Raw genomic sequence first — 15,577 nt, forward strand, 5'->3', positions numbered from 1 at the left:
GCATGTGTGTAAAGCCTTAGACTTCAAGCGTCTCCCCCCGATTCCCGCTGGGGACAGTTTCACTTTGTTACAATTTAGTTGAGACCCTCGTGACGCAATTCTGTATTGTGAGGTTTTGTTACAGCACGCGAACTCTGAACCAGCTCCGTCTGGGCATGTAACTGAAGAAAATGAATGCAGCTGGAGAACGCCGACATCTTGTCTCCTGACATTGCACAGCATTTCTCTGGTGTTGGTTGCAGACTCACTCTCAACTTTCCCTCGCCATTTTCCCCAACATTCCTGCTATTTTCTCCAAAGCCAGTGTGACAAAACTCATTGGACTTAGCTATGGGGGTGCTTGTCAGACATGTAAGCAAAACCCTATTCACAGGCCCCAAGTCACCAGCACCTGAAACCCACATGTGGATGAGGTTTATTTTCAAAGGACGGGACCGGCCTTCAACGCTGTTTTATTTGCAAATACATCAACCGCCACTTGCCTTGCATGTTCTCCACTAAATGGTAAATATAAAGACAGCGATGGATTTGGGGCTTTCAACATGTGCGTGCTCATTCCAACCTCCCACCCCGACCCCCTCCCCCTTTCCAGCCCTGACCACTACCACCACAATCCCACCCTGACTCTCCCTTCTGCTTCCCATGACATTTCCCAAACCCCAGAAATTAAAATGATTCTCCCTTGCTACAGCTATGGGAGGAATATAGTGGGTCTCTGTCAGTGCCAAGGGGGGTTATGGGTCGTCAAGGGGAAAGAGCGTCTCACTCGACGCCCAAAACAGCATCGTCGTCGTCAGGCGGCCACCGAGTCTCTGAGAAGAGCCGTCCTTTTGTGAGGAGGAAGGCCTGCTGGAAGAGCTGATCTGATCCTTCCATTGAGTCACTCGTGTAAATACGCTGCTGTGGTCATTCATCCCCCTTCCCCTCCCAAACCAAACCTCACCTTGTGCCACCAGCCACACACTCTCTCCCCCCGGGTACAGAGACCGCCACTCCCACCCTCGCCGCCAACAGACGTTGGCTTTTGCGGATGTGGAACGGCTCGGATGTGGGATGGGAGTTGCTCAGTTGTGGCCTGTTGATCGGTGTTGTGTGTTTTGGAGCCACGCTGATCATTGCTGGTTTTGGTCTCCTTGGAAAACTACTGTTGACTTGGACATGGGGTTCAATAGGGAACAGAGCAGAGTTAGGCTTAATAAAATGAACTGTTAGAAGACTGTTTGTACTGTTTGTGTGCTTTATAAACGTTCTTTGTTTTTTTTCCCTCTACTACACAGCCTTTCCAGTAATTCATGAAAATAAGGTCTATTCAGACATAGTCTTTTTGCACTGTACATTTTCATAGTTGCTCTCCAACATGCAGTATGTTACATTGTAACTGAGTAACAGAGTCTCCTGGTCTCTTTGGATAGTATCAACTTTTTCATATAACTACAGTAACAGGAAAGAATGGAAGTTGTATTTCCAACATTGCAAATAAGAGACACCTACATATTAATTGGATTGGCCTCTGATACATAGAGTTGGCTTTACATCACAAGTGATAAAGGTCAAGTTAAGCAGCCCCATCAGGAGTCAGGATGTCAGATAGCCCTAGTGTGCAGCCCCCCTGAGTAAAAGCAGCAAAGCCTTGGATATCCTCCATCTTCCTCTCTGTGCTTTCATCTGTGCCGCTGAGCTCGTGCTGTAAGCTGGTCACCGTCCTGTTCGGCCTTTCCTGCCTCCGAGCTCTCTTGGCCGCACCGCACCGCTCCTCTCCTCTCATCCATAATCCTGCTCCATGTGCACATATCCCTACCGTCCGTCCCGCGGCTGGAATCCGCTCCAGATGTCGGCCCTTCGCTCTCCAGAGCCAGGCCAGCTGGGAGTCATTAGCTCGGCCACGCTTTGCCAACACCCCCTTCCCCAAAAAACCCTCCACTGCTTCTCTCTCTCCCCCTCCATCCCTACCTCCTCCCCTCTCCCTATACCCCATTTCTCATTTGGCCTCATGGACACACACAGGCAGAGTTTCCATTCCTTGGGATTGAGTGGGTGGCTCTTGTGAATTGGGGCAGTTGCAGGTTGGTTTGGGGGGGGGGGGGGGGGGGGGTTGGGGTTGCTGTGGGAGAGGAGTTTTTGGGGGGCTGTTGCGATGTTGCCCTGTAGCAGTGCCCTGCTGCCTCATCCTTGAAATATTCCTCCAACCTCCATGCCAAGCAGCTGGGTAATGTCACTTTCCAATTTCCACACCCTAATAGCACATATCATGTTCATCTCACAAGACAGAGTTTTAAAACTACTAAAGCATGCATCCATCAAATTATGCAGACCATGTTGTCATGTTGACAGTACTTTACACCATAATCACATTTCAGCCAACAGAAAAGTGTGAGCTGACAAAATACAGCATTTTGCCATGTTTCAGTGTTCTTGTAATGATCACCCAAAGTTGAAAAGTCTGCTATAGACCTCATGGCAAGGTTTGCTGGTTATGTTGCTGCAACCACCACCACCGACATGGCCACCGTTCACCTCCACAGGGAGAGAAAAGAGCTCCAACGTAATTAGAAACACACTCTGCTGTCTCACTTCTTTCATGTTCCATGGAAGAACTATTTTTTCTTTGAAGAACTCTTTCTTTGGCGTGGATGAGTACATAATGAACAATTTATTGTTTGGGATCTTTGTCCTTAAGATGAGTCTGGCTACTTTTCAGGCTGGCGGCCTTCTCCAGTGAATGCTCTCTCTGCCAGTTTGTGAGGAACTGCCTGTGGGTCTACCGGCTTTGCTTAATATATCAGATTTGTGGATTTTATACGCTTGAGCTTCTCTCTGCATCATGAAGTAGCGATCAAATCTCAGAGGATTTTTTTCTTTTCAACACTACCCCCTTTTCACCCTCTTTTTCTTCCAAAATGGAGGGAGGAAATTGTGCCTTTAGTTAACCACAGCTGCCTCCCAGGCGTTGGAGAACTTGCTTGTTCTGGAAGTGCAGGCAGATTTCTTGAGAATTTTCTTGAGAAATGAATTCAATGCATCAGCTTTCCTGGCTGTAATGTCATGACTGGCCTGCAGACCATGTGCAGATGATATACCAGAAGTACAAAAAGATAGCCGCAAAATAAGACAAAATAACTATAAATAAATGCTTATTAGAGTCCCTGTTCCTAGGAAATCCAGAGTAGCATGCTCTTGGATGACAGAGTAATGCTGGCTTCAGTGTCAATCCTCAGAACAATATTCGAGAAGCCTTAAAAAGTCTGGGACAAGACGTGACGTCTTCTCAATACATGCTGTTGGTGTTAAGTACTTTGTTTACTTGGATAAAGACAGAAGAGTCTTTAGTCTTTAGCGATACACCATGGAAAAATAATCTGCGGCTGTAAAGCCAGGCTCACTGGAGGCAATGCAGCATCATACAAAGTGTAGCCATATGTTATCTGTTTTCCGTTGGTGCAGCTCACCATTCATTTCCCCCAGAACTTTTCAGGAAAAAAAACGGAAGAAAATGAAACGAAACAAATGAAAATGATTTCACTTGCTTATGGGACAGCAGACAGAATTGTAGTTTTATATTGTCATGGCATATTTTCAAAGACGCCTTGTAGAACTCCAATATATTTCTGAGCGAAGACTAAACAAAGATAAGACTTTGGACGCGAGTCCTCCAGCTCTGTTTACAATGAGGACAGCAAATATAGCAGAAAATGCGCGAGCTGCCATGAAAGCTAATGTGAGGGGGAGTGGAGAGATGAATGATAATGTGTTTGTGCCCAAATTTGAGTTTTTTTTTTTATCCTTGCGCAGTGGGGCACCTCACTGCGTTATGAGGTGCAGAACTGAGAGCATCATGTGAAACCACACAGGTCAATAGGCAAAATAGGCTCCTTGGCTTGTGTCCAGAACCTTTACAGATGCAACTTGCAAAGCACCAACTAAGAACCAACTATTATTTACAATTATTTTAGAGTTATGCATTCAAGCCTTTTCAAAAATCCAGACTGACCCTGTTGCCGCCTTAACAAATCACGTTAACAAATTCAATTAGCCCTGGTAGGAATTGAATCATGGATTCCAGTTAGGATATGACCAGTGGAAAATGAGCGAAAGCTGCAGTAGCCTGGCACAATGGCTCTGGAGCTGGACCTCTTTCTTGGAGGAGTAGGCCTAATCCGGACTAATTACTACTCTTGGACAATTAAATGTGTAGGTTTGTGAAGTTCCGCAACAATTGAAGGTTCTAAAATTCTATGTTGAATTCAATGAACCCAGATATTCTTTAGAACGTTCATTTCTCAACATTCCCATCACACCAGTGTGACGGTACTCCTTTAAGGGTTAATTAATACTGTAATTAGCCAGTGAGTCATGTAGATAGATAGATAGATATATAGATACTTTATTGATCCCCAAGGGGAAATTCAGGAAATTAAGGAATGTAGAGTGATAAGTTCAACCGAATCAGCACTGCGCAGATCTGGCTAAACGTAAGGCATGTTTGTATTGAAAGATTCAGCCAGATTTGCACAGTGCTGCAAGATCGAACGCTCCTGCTGATTTGACGTCATGGATGCCATGACATTTTCTTCCTACAGATATAAGTCTTGTTTTAACCTCTCTGTACACTTTCAAAGTTTACAATATTCGGTTTGCATGTAGAAACCCTCACCACACTACCACAGACGTGTAATTATATTTTGAGCATTGGTAGTATAAAATAGTGACGTGGCACCTTGCCCTGTTAGCATCACTGTAAGCCCATTCAGTGATATTGCAAATAATGGTCTTTCACAATACGCCACCAATAACATAATTTTGTTCTCAATTTAGAAGTTCGAAGTTGTTAACTCCGTAAACAACCCCTAGGTTGTTTTTACTCCGGAGTTACACTTTAACGAGACATCTTTGAAATGTTTCTTTTACAATGCTTTATGACATTCACCCAAACATATATATGGCCTGTGCTTGTGTGGTATGACTGAAGAGTTTAAATTGAAACCAGGCCATGAACAAAAATGTTTCTTAGATTGTTTATGAAATACACTGTATTGCTGGGAGGTTTGCATATGCAGATGACGTCACCTTTTTGGCTGTGATGCTGAGGGGCACACAACCCAGTCAGATTGCATTTCTTGAGCTGAGACTTATAACTGTCACAACTCTTAGACATCGAGATTTGCTTTCACAATAATCTTAGACAGGACATAAACTACAGTGTGTGTGGGTGTATGTCAAGGGTATTTACAAAACATTTCTCTTAAAAAATGTTTTTTTCTTTTATTTATTTGTATTTACAAAGCTTTCTCTTAAAAAAAGATCATGAAGCGCAATGACGAGTGACCTCATCGGTAGTGGTAAGAGTAGTGTAACATCCTTCATCTGAGTTTTTCACCCATTGACTGTATAGAAATATACCGGTACATAGAATATATGTAGTCAATGAGTACTCCAGTGATATTGTTTGCTTATTTCAGTGACAGTGAATATTAACGTCATTAGACATAAGTAGGCATCTATTAGGGCCTACTTGTTAAGAAAATATAAAATATCTTAGTTGTTGACGTTGTTGGCCTCTCATACCTCATAAATTTCTCATTCAAATTGTGACATGTGCAACACCCTAACCAGGGAAATATAAGCAGCATTAGATTCCAAACTACAGTAGTTACACAATTGAGATGAGCCAAAGAGCTGGGGTGAAGCATTCTTTATTGAAAATACCTCTTTAGCAACACTATTGCTGTTCTCAAAATACATGTCTGATGTGTATAAAGCTTTACACAAACCTAGTGGTAAAAAATACATCTTTGGGAAAAAAAAGTATTGCAAAAATTGTAACATTAACTTTTCACTGCTTAGAAAGAACAATCAAGCTTCAGGTCATCCTGAGGAAATGATGATAGCACCATGTTAAAAAAAAAAAATGATGTCATGGAATGCAATTTGTTTGCCCCTTGACAAACAAATATTTGAAAACACCTTTTAATCTAAGCCTCAGTGATGTATGCATATGAGAAGTGCTGGTAGGTGATGGGTCAGGCATTTATACAAAACCTCTGTGAAGTACAGGATTCTTATGAGCAATACTGAACATTTGAAGCTGAAAACATCCATTTCCTTTTAAGGACAATGACATCCTTTTGATGTAAACACAAAGGAGGACCTATCAGCCATTTGGACGGCTTGACCAGCAAACAGGTTAATGTTCTGAGGACATAATGTACCTCTCCAACATATGTTGATAAACAGAAGCTAAACATTTATGCTAGTTGGCAATGCACTCCTTTAAGATGCTGGAATTAAATCATACTGTCTCAATACCTTAACAAATGGAGAGATAAGAAGAGGAATCTCCCTCTGGAAGGGACAGACAAAACATTTCAGAAATAATTCCAGATAATCACTATCGGCCGTAATTACTTTGATTCTTCATAAAACCAGAAGTGCATGAGTGCTTTAGACACGCACCTAAATTTTCACTGCAAATGCTGTAACGTCAATGCAAAGACTAAAGTGAAGTCTTACTTTCTTTTTTGCGTTCACACAATCATTCACTGTCGTGAAAAATAAAACAGACAATGTAACGCAAATACTCCTACGTATTTTTTCTTTCCATAATGAATTCATAATCACGTCTCAGAATAAAAAAAAGCCCTACAATTTGAAGCTTTTGAAAGTATCCAACCCCCTTAATTTCATTTCCCTTTTTGAAAACACCCTCTTTTAACCCCGCCCCATAGCCAATCAGCTTGTTTCCTCAGCTCTGAACACACGCCCCTCTCAGATGTTCAGGGAAATTTTACGGGACACAGTTTGGTAGAACACGCCCCTGAGGAGGGAGTTGTAATCAGAGGCGCGGAAGAGGTGGCGGTGGGCGTAGGCTACGTCGAAACTGCGTCCCCGGCTGACCATGTCGCGCAGGTTGGCCTCGTTCACCCGGTCCCCCACGGACAGCACGTAGAGCTTGATGCCAGCCTCCTCCAGCTCGCGCACACGCTTGGCAATCAGACTGTTGGTGATGCCCTGCGAGCGACCGTCGGAGAACACCAGCAGCTTCTTGACCCGCTGGCTACCGCGGAAACGGGGGAGGGCCACTGACAGGGCCCCCATGACGTCCGTTCCCATGTTCTCGAACGCCGAATCGTCAATGCTTTTTAGCACCTGCGTCAGGTTGGAGGTGAAGGCACTGAGGATAGCTGTGCTGCCGTACGTGCCCACGGCCACACGAACATCGGCGCGGTTTCTTTGGCCGTTATCAACAACGGTCAGGAAGCGCTCGGCAAGCCTCTTGACGAACTTCTTGGTCGAGTTGAAGTTGTTGCTGCCCACACTGGCTGAGCTGTCCATGAGGATGCCAATGTCAGTGGCAGTGTCGAAGGAGACTGAATCATACCAAACCAAAGGAGAAAGAGTTAGTCTTTTATTAGAATGAATGGTTGATGTTAGAGATATATTTATATATACAGTATTGTTGCTTTAAATAATGATTAATGATTTAAGTTAAGTGCAGTGTTAAGTTTATTACAGATAAACATAGTTATGTAGTAAGGTAAACATATTTCTTTGATTTTGCATGATTAACAACCAGTTACTGTGATGATGGCAATACTTACTTGGGCATTTGTAATCAGGACACTTCCTATCTGTTGGAGAAAGGCAAGTAAACAGAGATAGGGTTTATTTCCTGGAGATAATTGTACAGAGAAAGGCATATAAATGTTTTCTGAAAGAAAATGAAACCTTGGCAAATTTGTGCAGTGAAGTTTTGCAGGAAGGAGTCTTCCAGGAGCTCAGCAAAGTTGTCAAGTTCACGGAAGAATCCGGGCTTCTGGGGGTCTGACGTACAGGCGAGATCCTCCAGTTGCTCCTTATTGGGCAGCCTGCCTGAATAATCCTTGATTCCCACTCCACCAACCTGTTAGCATTCAGTCCACATTAACACCAAAACTCCAGTACTCTCCAAAACACTCTGTAGTAGTATGGTATGGTATGGTTGATAGCACATACAGTTTAGTTTAGTATAGTCACATAACATATCAGGAACCACACAATGATGTTGTAGTTAATTGATTCCGGTGTTTTAGACGAAGCATGCTTTAATAATTAAAAACGGATTTTAACATCATAATAACATTTTGTATACTGTCTTACCCTAATGCCTTCATTACACAGTACAGTCAGAGGTGTCTTGTCTCGGATAATATCAGAACGTCCGTCCGTGAGGACAATGACCACGGGGTTTCGAGGATTGTTGCGTTTGATAAGGACCTTGGAGAAGTCCAAGGCCTCACCAGTGTAGGTGGCCTCTGCTAGCCACCTCAGTTCTTTCACCTTCCTGAATAAACACAGGTGGTCATTTTTACTAAATGGATTTGAAATTCTCGTTGTTACTCTTTCACCGTTTTGCAAAATATGCGTAACACATACAGTACTACACACAATTAACAGGCCAACTGAAATAGCATTATGCATTAGGGGATAGATTAAACAGATAAATGGATAAAGACAACCCATTGTTCAGTATTGTGAAGTGATCTATTTTTTCCAACGTACTGTTTGAAATTGGCCAAAGCAACCCTGCTTGAACTGCCAGTCTCCAGTTGGACAGCCTCCTGTGCATTTGCACCACTGTACTGGACCACCCCAACGGTGGATTCTGCACCGTCAAACTGCAAGAAAATGAGATGATTGACAAGAAGAAATTGACATACTGACACAGGCTAAGTGCTACCTTTAAGTACACAGAGCAAGACCCTCTAACCACATAAAAAGGGAGTGAATTGCAGAACTGTTGAACTGTGGTAGCATAGTGCAGTCAAATTTGGTGCCCTAATTTAAATAGTGTGCAAAGTGCAAAGTCTATTAACGAACAAAGTTCTCGTGCACAAACTAGAGCTATCATGTGGGAGCACTGAGCTGACTTATCAATGGCTGTGGTTAAGGTTTAGCCCGTGGTGTTAAATTAGTAAATACATTTGCTTCACTTAGACTTAAGACTTTGCCCATCATTCAAATTCGAGCTGTTGATGTTCATGTATTTTCAGTTAATGTAAATGAAGTTTGAATGAGTTAGTTTTGAGACTTATGTTCCAGGATGAATCTAGCATGCATGACAAACTGTCTTGACTTAGTTACAACTGCAGATACAGTACACTGTTTCCTAAACCATTCCTTTAAAAGTGCAGTGAGTTTAAAGCTCATTAGTCCACACCAAAGACCTTAGAGAGCGGACGTTAGTTAGTCGTTAGTCGGTTTGCACTAATAAAATTCACTAAAAGCTTTGTGTGCTTCGGTCCTGCTCCCTGGTCCTAGATAGACCTTGGGTCTCCTCATTGATTTCAATTGTTATTTGCGCTTCGTAAACAGATCAAATTAATTTGAAACCACTGACCACCACTCTCTGGTCTTTCGTCAGCCTGTCAATGACGGTTAAGATGAAGTCCTTAGCGAGGGCAAAGTTGCCGGCACCGATACTCTCTGAGCTGTCCACCACGAAGGTGAGGTCCAGTGGGCCACACTTGCACTCTATGTAAAGTTACAAAGTGGAGTTAAGTGGACCACACATTCATTTCACCTCATTGATCTGAATCACATATGGGACAAGTATTCCTGTTTACAGAGTTTACAAAGGAGTGAAGGAAAAAATGACTCACCACAACAGGCTGGGAGCAGAAAAGGAGGCCAAGAGAGAGAGAGAGAGAGAAAGAGAGAGAGAGAGAGAGAGAGAGAGAGAGACGAAGAAAAAAACACAGATTGGATTTTCCATTGGTCTGGCAATTTATCAGCACATGAAAGCAACGATACAAATGAGTTATTGCAATAAAGCTCAACGCTGGCTCATGCACAATTTTGTTATTAAGGTAGTGTCAAAGAAAATGCTTTATGTAGGAAACCTCATATAAAAAAAAAGACAAGCAAAATCCTTCCAGCGGTCACTGTGCACAGCCCTTGGCCTATTTTTCAGAAAGCTGTCTGACTCGGAATACTGGACATCCCCATGAGCCCAGTGTCAGGGGTTCACAGTAGGGAATATAACTTCTACATTCTAATAAACCAACCGACAGTTGTTTAACTGTTTACCTTCACTTGCGCACTACTTACTTACACACTCCAAAATAACACATGGTGGTTCGCAAAGCAACTTTCGGTTTACTTTCAGGCTTTTCCATGACCTACTGGCCTACTGTACCTCTACCCCAGCCAATTACTTGTACAATGTCACCTACATGGAACCACTGAGGAATAGAGTCTTGAATACAAACTAGGTTTAATTCAAGACTCTATTCCTCCATGGTTCCATGTTGGTGGAATGAGTTGCCCAGTGCTCTCCGTTCCTGTGGTAGTTTTGGGTCATTTAAGAGGGGTCTAAAGACATTCATATTCAACATGTACTTAGTTGTTTAAGCGCTTATGTGTTATGGTTTGTATAATATTGTTTTATTTTCATTAAGCTGTTAATTAATTTGACATTATTGTTTATTATTGATATCCTCCTTAATGTAGTCTTACCATGTCATTGTTTTTATATTATTGATTGAATGGACATTTTAATTGCTTATTTTTATTAGGCTATTGATTGAATTGATATTGTTGTTTATTATTACTATTCTCCTTATTATATTTGACCAACATTCTAATCTGTTCCCTGTTCAATTTTAAATATTATGTTGTTTTGTATTTGTGTGTCGCTTTGGACAAAGGCGTCTGCCAAATCCATAACCATAACCATAACAATGCCATATTCTTTCTTTTAAAGACAAATAGATAGATAGATAGATAGATAGATAGATAGATAGATAGATAATAGATAGATACATCTAAATAATTTCCTATCGATCTACTGATTCCTGAACTTGCCGTATTCTGAAGTCTGCCAGCCAACTTTAAAAAAAATGGGCAGATAAACTGATAGATAGATAAATAGATACTTAATTATTCTTGAGGAACAGTTAAGATTCTGAATAGGAAATTTTGAATCATAGTTCCTCTCCGCTTTTTGCTTATTTGTTTCTGAGCTGTGTCTTCGAGCCAGCGATGACTATTGCGATCCGAGCAGGTTCTGGCCTCTTCTGTTGTGTGTCAGTGGCCAGCAGGGCTGGCTTTCTCATTACCAGTCCAAGAACTCTGCCAGCTGCCCTACTTACATCCTTGACCCTCCTACCTCCCTAGACCCGTAAGCACTAGAGGGACATCCCCCACCTACGTCCAGTTAAAATGAGGGCTACTACACTCACAGCTAGTTATCCAACAGTACAGCTGAGAGCTAGAATTCAGATGGCAGGACGCAGGAAATTGTCTTTTGAGGAGACTGCAAAGTGATCATATCCAGTTGTCACACTCCAAATATGATAATTTACCCTGTCGAGTCACCTTGTTGCTTTGACAGACATAACTCAACTTGACCATGTTAAGTTGGGGCACCAAAGCAGGGTCAGAAATTATGATGTTTGAAATTATGAGTTTTGACACGTGGAGGGTCGGAATGGGAGAACACACAAATCACTTGAGATTTTGCTGGGTAAGATATTATTTTGCCAAATTGAAACCAGCGCTCAACTTTGGAACATCTTGTTAGTGTTATGCATTAAGCGAGGATGACAGAGCAGCAGCTGAACAATACTTACAGCACATTCTCATGATGATGTCCAGAATCTCGCAGTCCTACAACAACAGGTTAGAGGATGACATGAGGCATGGTTTATTGTGGCGAACTGTAATTATGAGCTACACTAAGGCACATGACATCATTTTCTCTTGTGCGCATTGCACTTGCTGTTATGCAAAATGTTCTGACAAGCTCAATAGTTGAGTAACTGTGATTAAAAGCTGCAAGTTTGCTCTCTCTCATTCAAAAAGTGTGTACATGTGTTATGGATGTTGTCAAAAAGTCAAGTGAGCAACTCAAAGGGGCTTAAGCCTGTCAGTGCAACCCCTGGGAATGGAGGGGCTTGTCAGTCGGACTCCTGGGAATGAGACTTTAGAAGAAAATCCATACCATATGCACCATGAGAGAGAGAGAGGGAGAGAGGGAGAGAGAGAGAGAGAGAGAACAAGATTGTCACACCTTGGCAAACAGCTCTTGGATGTGATTTACCCTTTGTGTGTTTTTAAGATGCCAAATTTTGTTTCAGTGTACAATGGATGTTTCCATGCAAGGAGACACACAACCTTTACCAAGGAGGTGGAGGCATATCTGCAGTGCCACAATGTTTCATTTGGCAGATGACAATTCTTTTCCGCCAAGGGCTAGCTCTTAAAAAGCTTCGGAGGGTCATCAGAGCTACAGCTGTTCTATTGCAGACACAGTATTGTCTGACCAATCTTAGCAAAATAAAGGAGATCCTTTGACCTGCCTTGAGAGGTTCTAGTTATAACTCCCAGGGTGTTTTGTAGCGAAGAGAGACAAGAAGGAGACAAGTTTACAGTGATTTTTGAGCTGTGAGAAAGTCATGTCTGAGAGAGTCACAGTGTTGTGGGAAAAAAGTGTGAAAAGATACTTCACTTACATCAGTTCCAGGAGGCCCAGGTGGTCCTGGAGGGCCCTGAAAATCAGACAAACACATGAGTTAAAAACACCCAATGTCTTTGAAGGAACAACAAAAGAGCCCCAACACCAAAACTGATCTCATCGAGAGACTGTCACCCTAAATTACAGCTTTGGAGTCCACCTGGGTCAAAACCAACAAACAACAGTCGTGCCATGTCATTTGTTTTTGTGCGTCGCTGGAAAGCATTGGCATTGTGGAATTAGCATTGGCTTGTGCGGAGAGCCACTGGCTCGCCGCTGTCCAGGCCAAATAAGAGGATACTTGAGGTCTGTCGGGAACTCCTCCCCTCCCTGGAGAGAGTCCAGGGGGAGTGTGAGCTTCACTAAATTACACCCTGGATCCAGGCCTCCGTCCCACATGCCTGTATAACTCAGAGAGAGGCTGTTTATCATGGGCGAGACTAGAAAGTATGCGGCCTTGACTCATCCCCACAATACATGTATGGCAGCACACGGTTGGAGTCAGGGGCTTTTAATTAGCAGTTTTTCATGGTGTACAATCTGTCTTCTTTGCTCTTGGTTTCCCTTATTGTCCATATTTTGCCTTCTCACTCTTTTCTCTTCCTGTTACTCTGCTGCTGTTCCTGTCATCCGTTTCACAACTGTTTGTAATATGATGACGGTTTGATTTCACCTTGAGCTAACTAACTTCATGTACAAACTCAATTACATACTGGGCCATCATTTAAATAACAGCTAAAGTGCAAAATCTAAAGTCTAACTATGCAAAATTGAACCTAATACCATAACACTGGTGGGTCAGCTCAGTGCTTTCACATAATAGTTTTAGTTTATGCACAAGACACTTTGCTCATTGACAACAACTTTTACTAATACCACAGGGATGGTAGTGACTGTAGCGACTATTATAGCCTGAAAGATTTTCAGAGATACCTCTACAGTAGGTACAGTCTTTGAAGCTGGTTCCAAGCAATGGTCTGTTTGTTCTGATGTTTTGAAAAAGGTCTTCAGCTTGCAATCATAGAACTTTGAAGATCACAGTTTCCCTTAACAATCATTCTTAGAATGTAGAACCATTATTCTTAGCACTCTTAAAGATACTGTCAAAAGCTCTAACTGGTTTCTTTCAATTAGTAGAACATTTGAGCATCCTCCTGTGGGTTAAAAACTGAACTGAGCAACCTTCGTTTTGAGGGCAGTAAGGTTAGGAGGTATTCTAAGGGCCCTAGAAACGGGTCACACATGACTACCTTTACAGTGCAGAGTGGCAGAGTTAAAAACCCACCCAGGATTAGCCGGGGTGAGGGGGTAACTGGGGGGTGAGGGGGTAACTGGGGGCTCGTCATACTTACGGGGTTGCCCTCTGGCCCTCTGTGCCCTTTCGCTCCCTTTGGTCCTGGTTCTCCATTCTTGTCGTTCTGTGTAAAACAAATGCATGATTAGGGAGGTTGGGATTAGGGAGGTTGGGATTAGGGAGGATGCAGAGAAGGTTACATTACATTACATTACATTTGGCTTGACATATTTTTAACCAAATCAACTTACAACATGGTAGAAGGTTTAAAGCTTTATAAAAACAATTCTCCCAACAATTCTAGAACAATTTAAAACAATGTAAAGGTAGAGTACAATAACAACAAGTGCATCAGTGCACCTATTAAACCCAAGCATGTCCTCTAATGTCCTCTAATGACCCATTCCCATCACCGCATCCCAGCCGCTGAGTCCAACAGTATGCTCTGGATCCAGTAGGTGGAGCCGCTACAGGTCGCACATGGGGAAGATAATGCCAACCACCTGGTCGCCCATAAAAAGACGAGACAGGGCTCCTCCATACTGGTTCAATTACATTCAAATTCCACACTTCAAAGCACACACACAGAGTATGTGTATGTAATACATAAAACACAACCCCCCTGGTTCTCTAGCGTGGGGAGGACTTGGGTGGAATGGCATCATTGTTTGGACGCCGGCAATTAGGCTGATGCATATCAGACTAGGGCTGAGTTGCTGTAGGTGGAGGGGGGGGGGGGGGGGGGTTGGTGAGCATAGAGGGGAGGTGGCCAATGAGAACACATGAGTTGTTTATGGCAGAATGTCATTACAATCTCCATATTGTGAAAAAGCAGGCCACTTGGACATACACAACCCCCCCCCCCCCCCCCCCCCACACACACACACAGACACATACACACATACACAAAGACACTCCAGGAGGTTTGAGACTCTGTGTGTGTGTGTGTGTGTGTGTGTGTGTGTGTGTGAAAGAGAGAGAGAGAGAGAGAGAGAGAGAGAGAGAGAGAGAGAGAGAGAGAGAGAGAGAGAGAGAGAGAGAGAGAGTGACCAGCTTTATGGGCCATCTGCTCCAGATGTGTGTGAGGCGCTGGCTTGGGAGTTCTGTAAGTCTTTAGCTCATTCACACCAAACACACTATCAGGAGATCAACCTACACCCCCCCCCCCCCCATGCAGTCAGGGAAGGATGGATGCAACAGGTGAAGAACAGACATGGTAAAAAGCCAAGTGCATCTAGACTCAGGGGGTGGGTATTTCTACCTGCCCCACACTAATACATATGTCATGATACAGAAATAATGTTGAAGAAACATTCCATGGGGAGAAATAGCAAAGGCCTCCTAAATCATTGCCAACAAAAGTAATGCATGCTAGGGAGGCAGATGTAGCTTGCACAAGGCAAACAAGAATTCCAGAACAAGGACTGCCATATTTATCATGCTGAGGAACCAAAACAAAATGAGGAGATCACTCACATTTGGCATTGCGAAAGGCCAATAATTGAGAGGCTAACCCCGGCTAGGCTAATGATGTTGCTGACATTCTCAGTTTGACCGATGCAAAAATGTGCATTAACTTTCAAACCCTTTGCTGAAAATGTTTTAAACAAATTCACCAAAAAAAGAGCCAAGTGGGAGAGTGACGTTTCTAAACCCAAAGCAGACAAGGACCCTGAGATGAAGTCAAGGACCATGTGCAGCAGCCTGGAATACACACATGACGGAGGAATCAGAGCCAGCTCCGCTTGATTATGTTCTTAGCTTTAGTGGCAGACATTTTCCATTAGCATGTT

The 15,577-nt window shown here is 43.0% G+C and overlaps 1 protein-coding gene across 2 annotated transcripts in view; it reads right to left on the reverse strand.

The window, feature by feature from the left end:
- Window positions 1-5,674: 5,674 nt before the first annotated feature.
- col6a1 (collagen, type VI, alpha 1) overlaps window positions 5,675-15,577 on the reverse strand; it is a 29,396-nt gene continuing 19,493 nt past the window's right edge. For both annotated transcript variants that reach the window (XM_042079807.1, XM_042079806.1), the window contains 10 exons: window positions 13,843-13,908; window positions 12,489-12,524; window positions 11,607-11,643; window positions 9,636-9,644; window positions 9,374-9,507; window positions 8,536-8,651; window positions 8,134-8,317; window positions 7,723-7,897; window positions 7,596-7,625; window positions 5,675-7,364 (listed from right to left, as the gene is read on the reverse strand). In XM_042079807.1, coding sequence (XP_041935741.1) covers window positions 6,763-7,364; window positions 7,596-7,625; window positions 7,723-7,897; window positions 8,134-8,317; window positions 8,536-8,651; window positions 9,374-9,507; window positions 9,636-9,644; window positions 11,607-11,643; window positions 12,489-12,524; window positions 13,843-13,908 — 1,389 coding nt within the window. In that variant the 3' untranslated portion in view covers window positions 5,675-6,762. The remainder of the gene's footprint in view (window positions 7,365-7,595; window positions 7,626-7,722; window positions 7,898-8,133; window positions 8,318-8,535; window positions 8,652-9,373; window positions 9,508-9,635; window positions 9,645-11,606; window positions 11,644-12,488; window positions 12,525-13,842; window positions 13,909-15,577) is intronic.

This window comes from Alosa sapidissima, chromosome 23 (genome assembly GCF_018492685.1).
Source record: "Alosa sapidissima isolate fAloSap1 chromosome 23, fAloSap1.pri, whole genome shotgun sequence".
Classification (NCBI taxonomy): Eukaryota; Metazoa; Chordata; class Actinopteri; order Clupeiformes; family Clupeidae; genus Alosa; species Alosa sapidissima.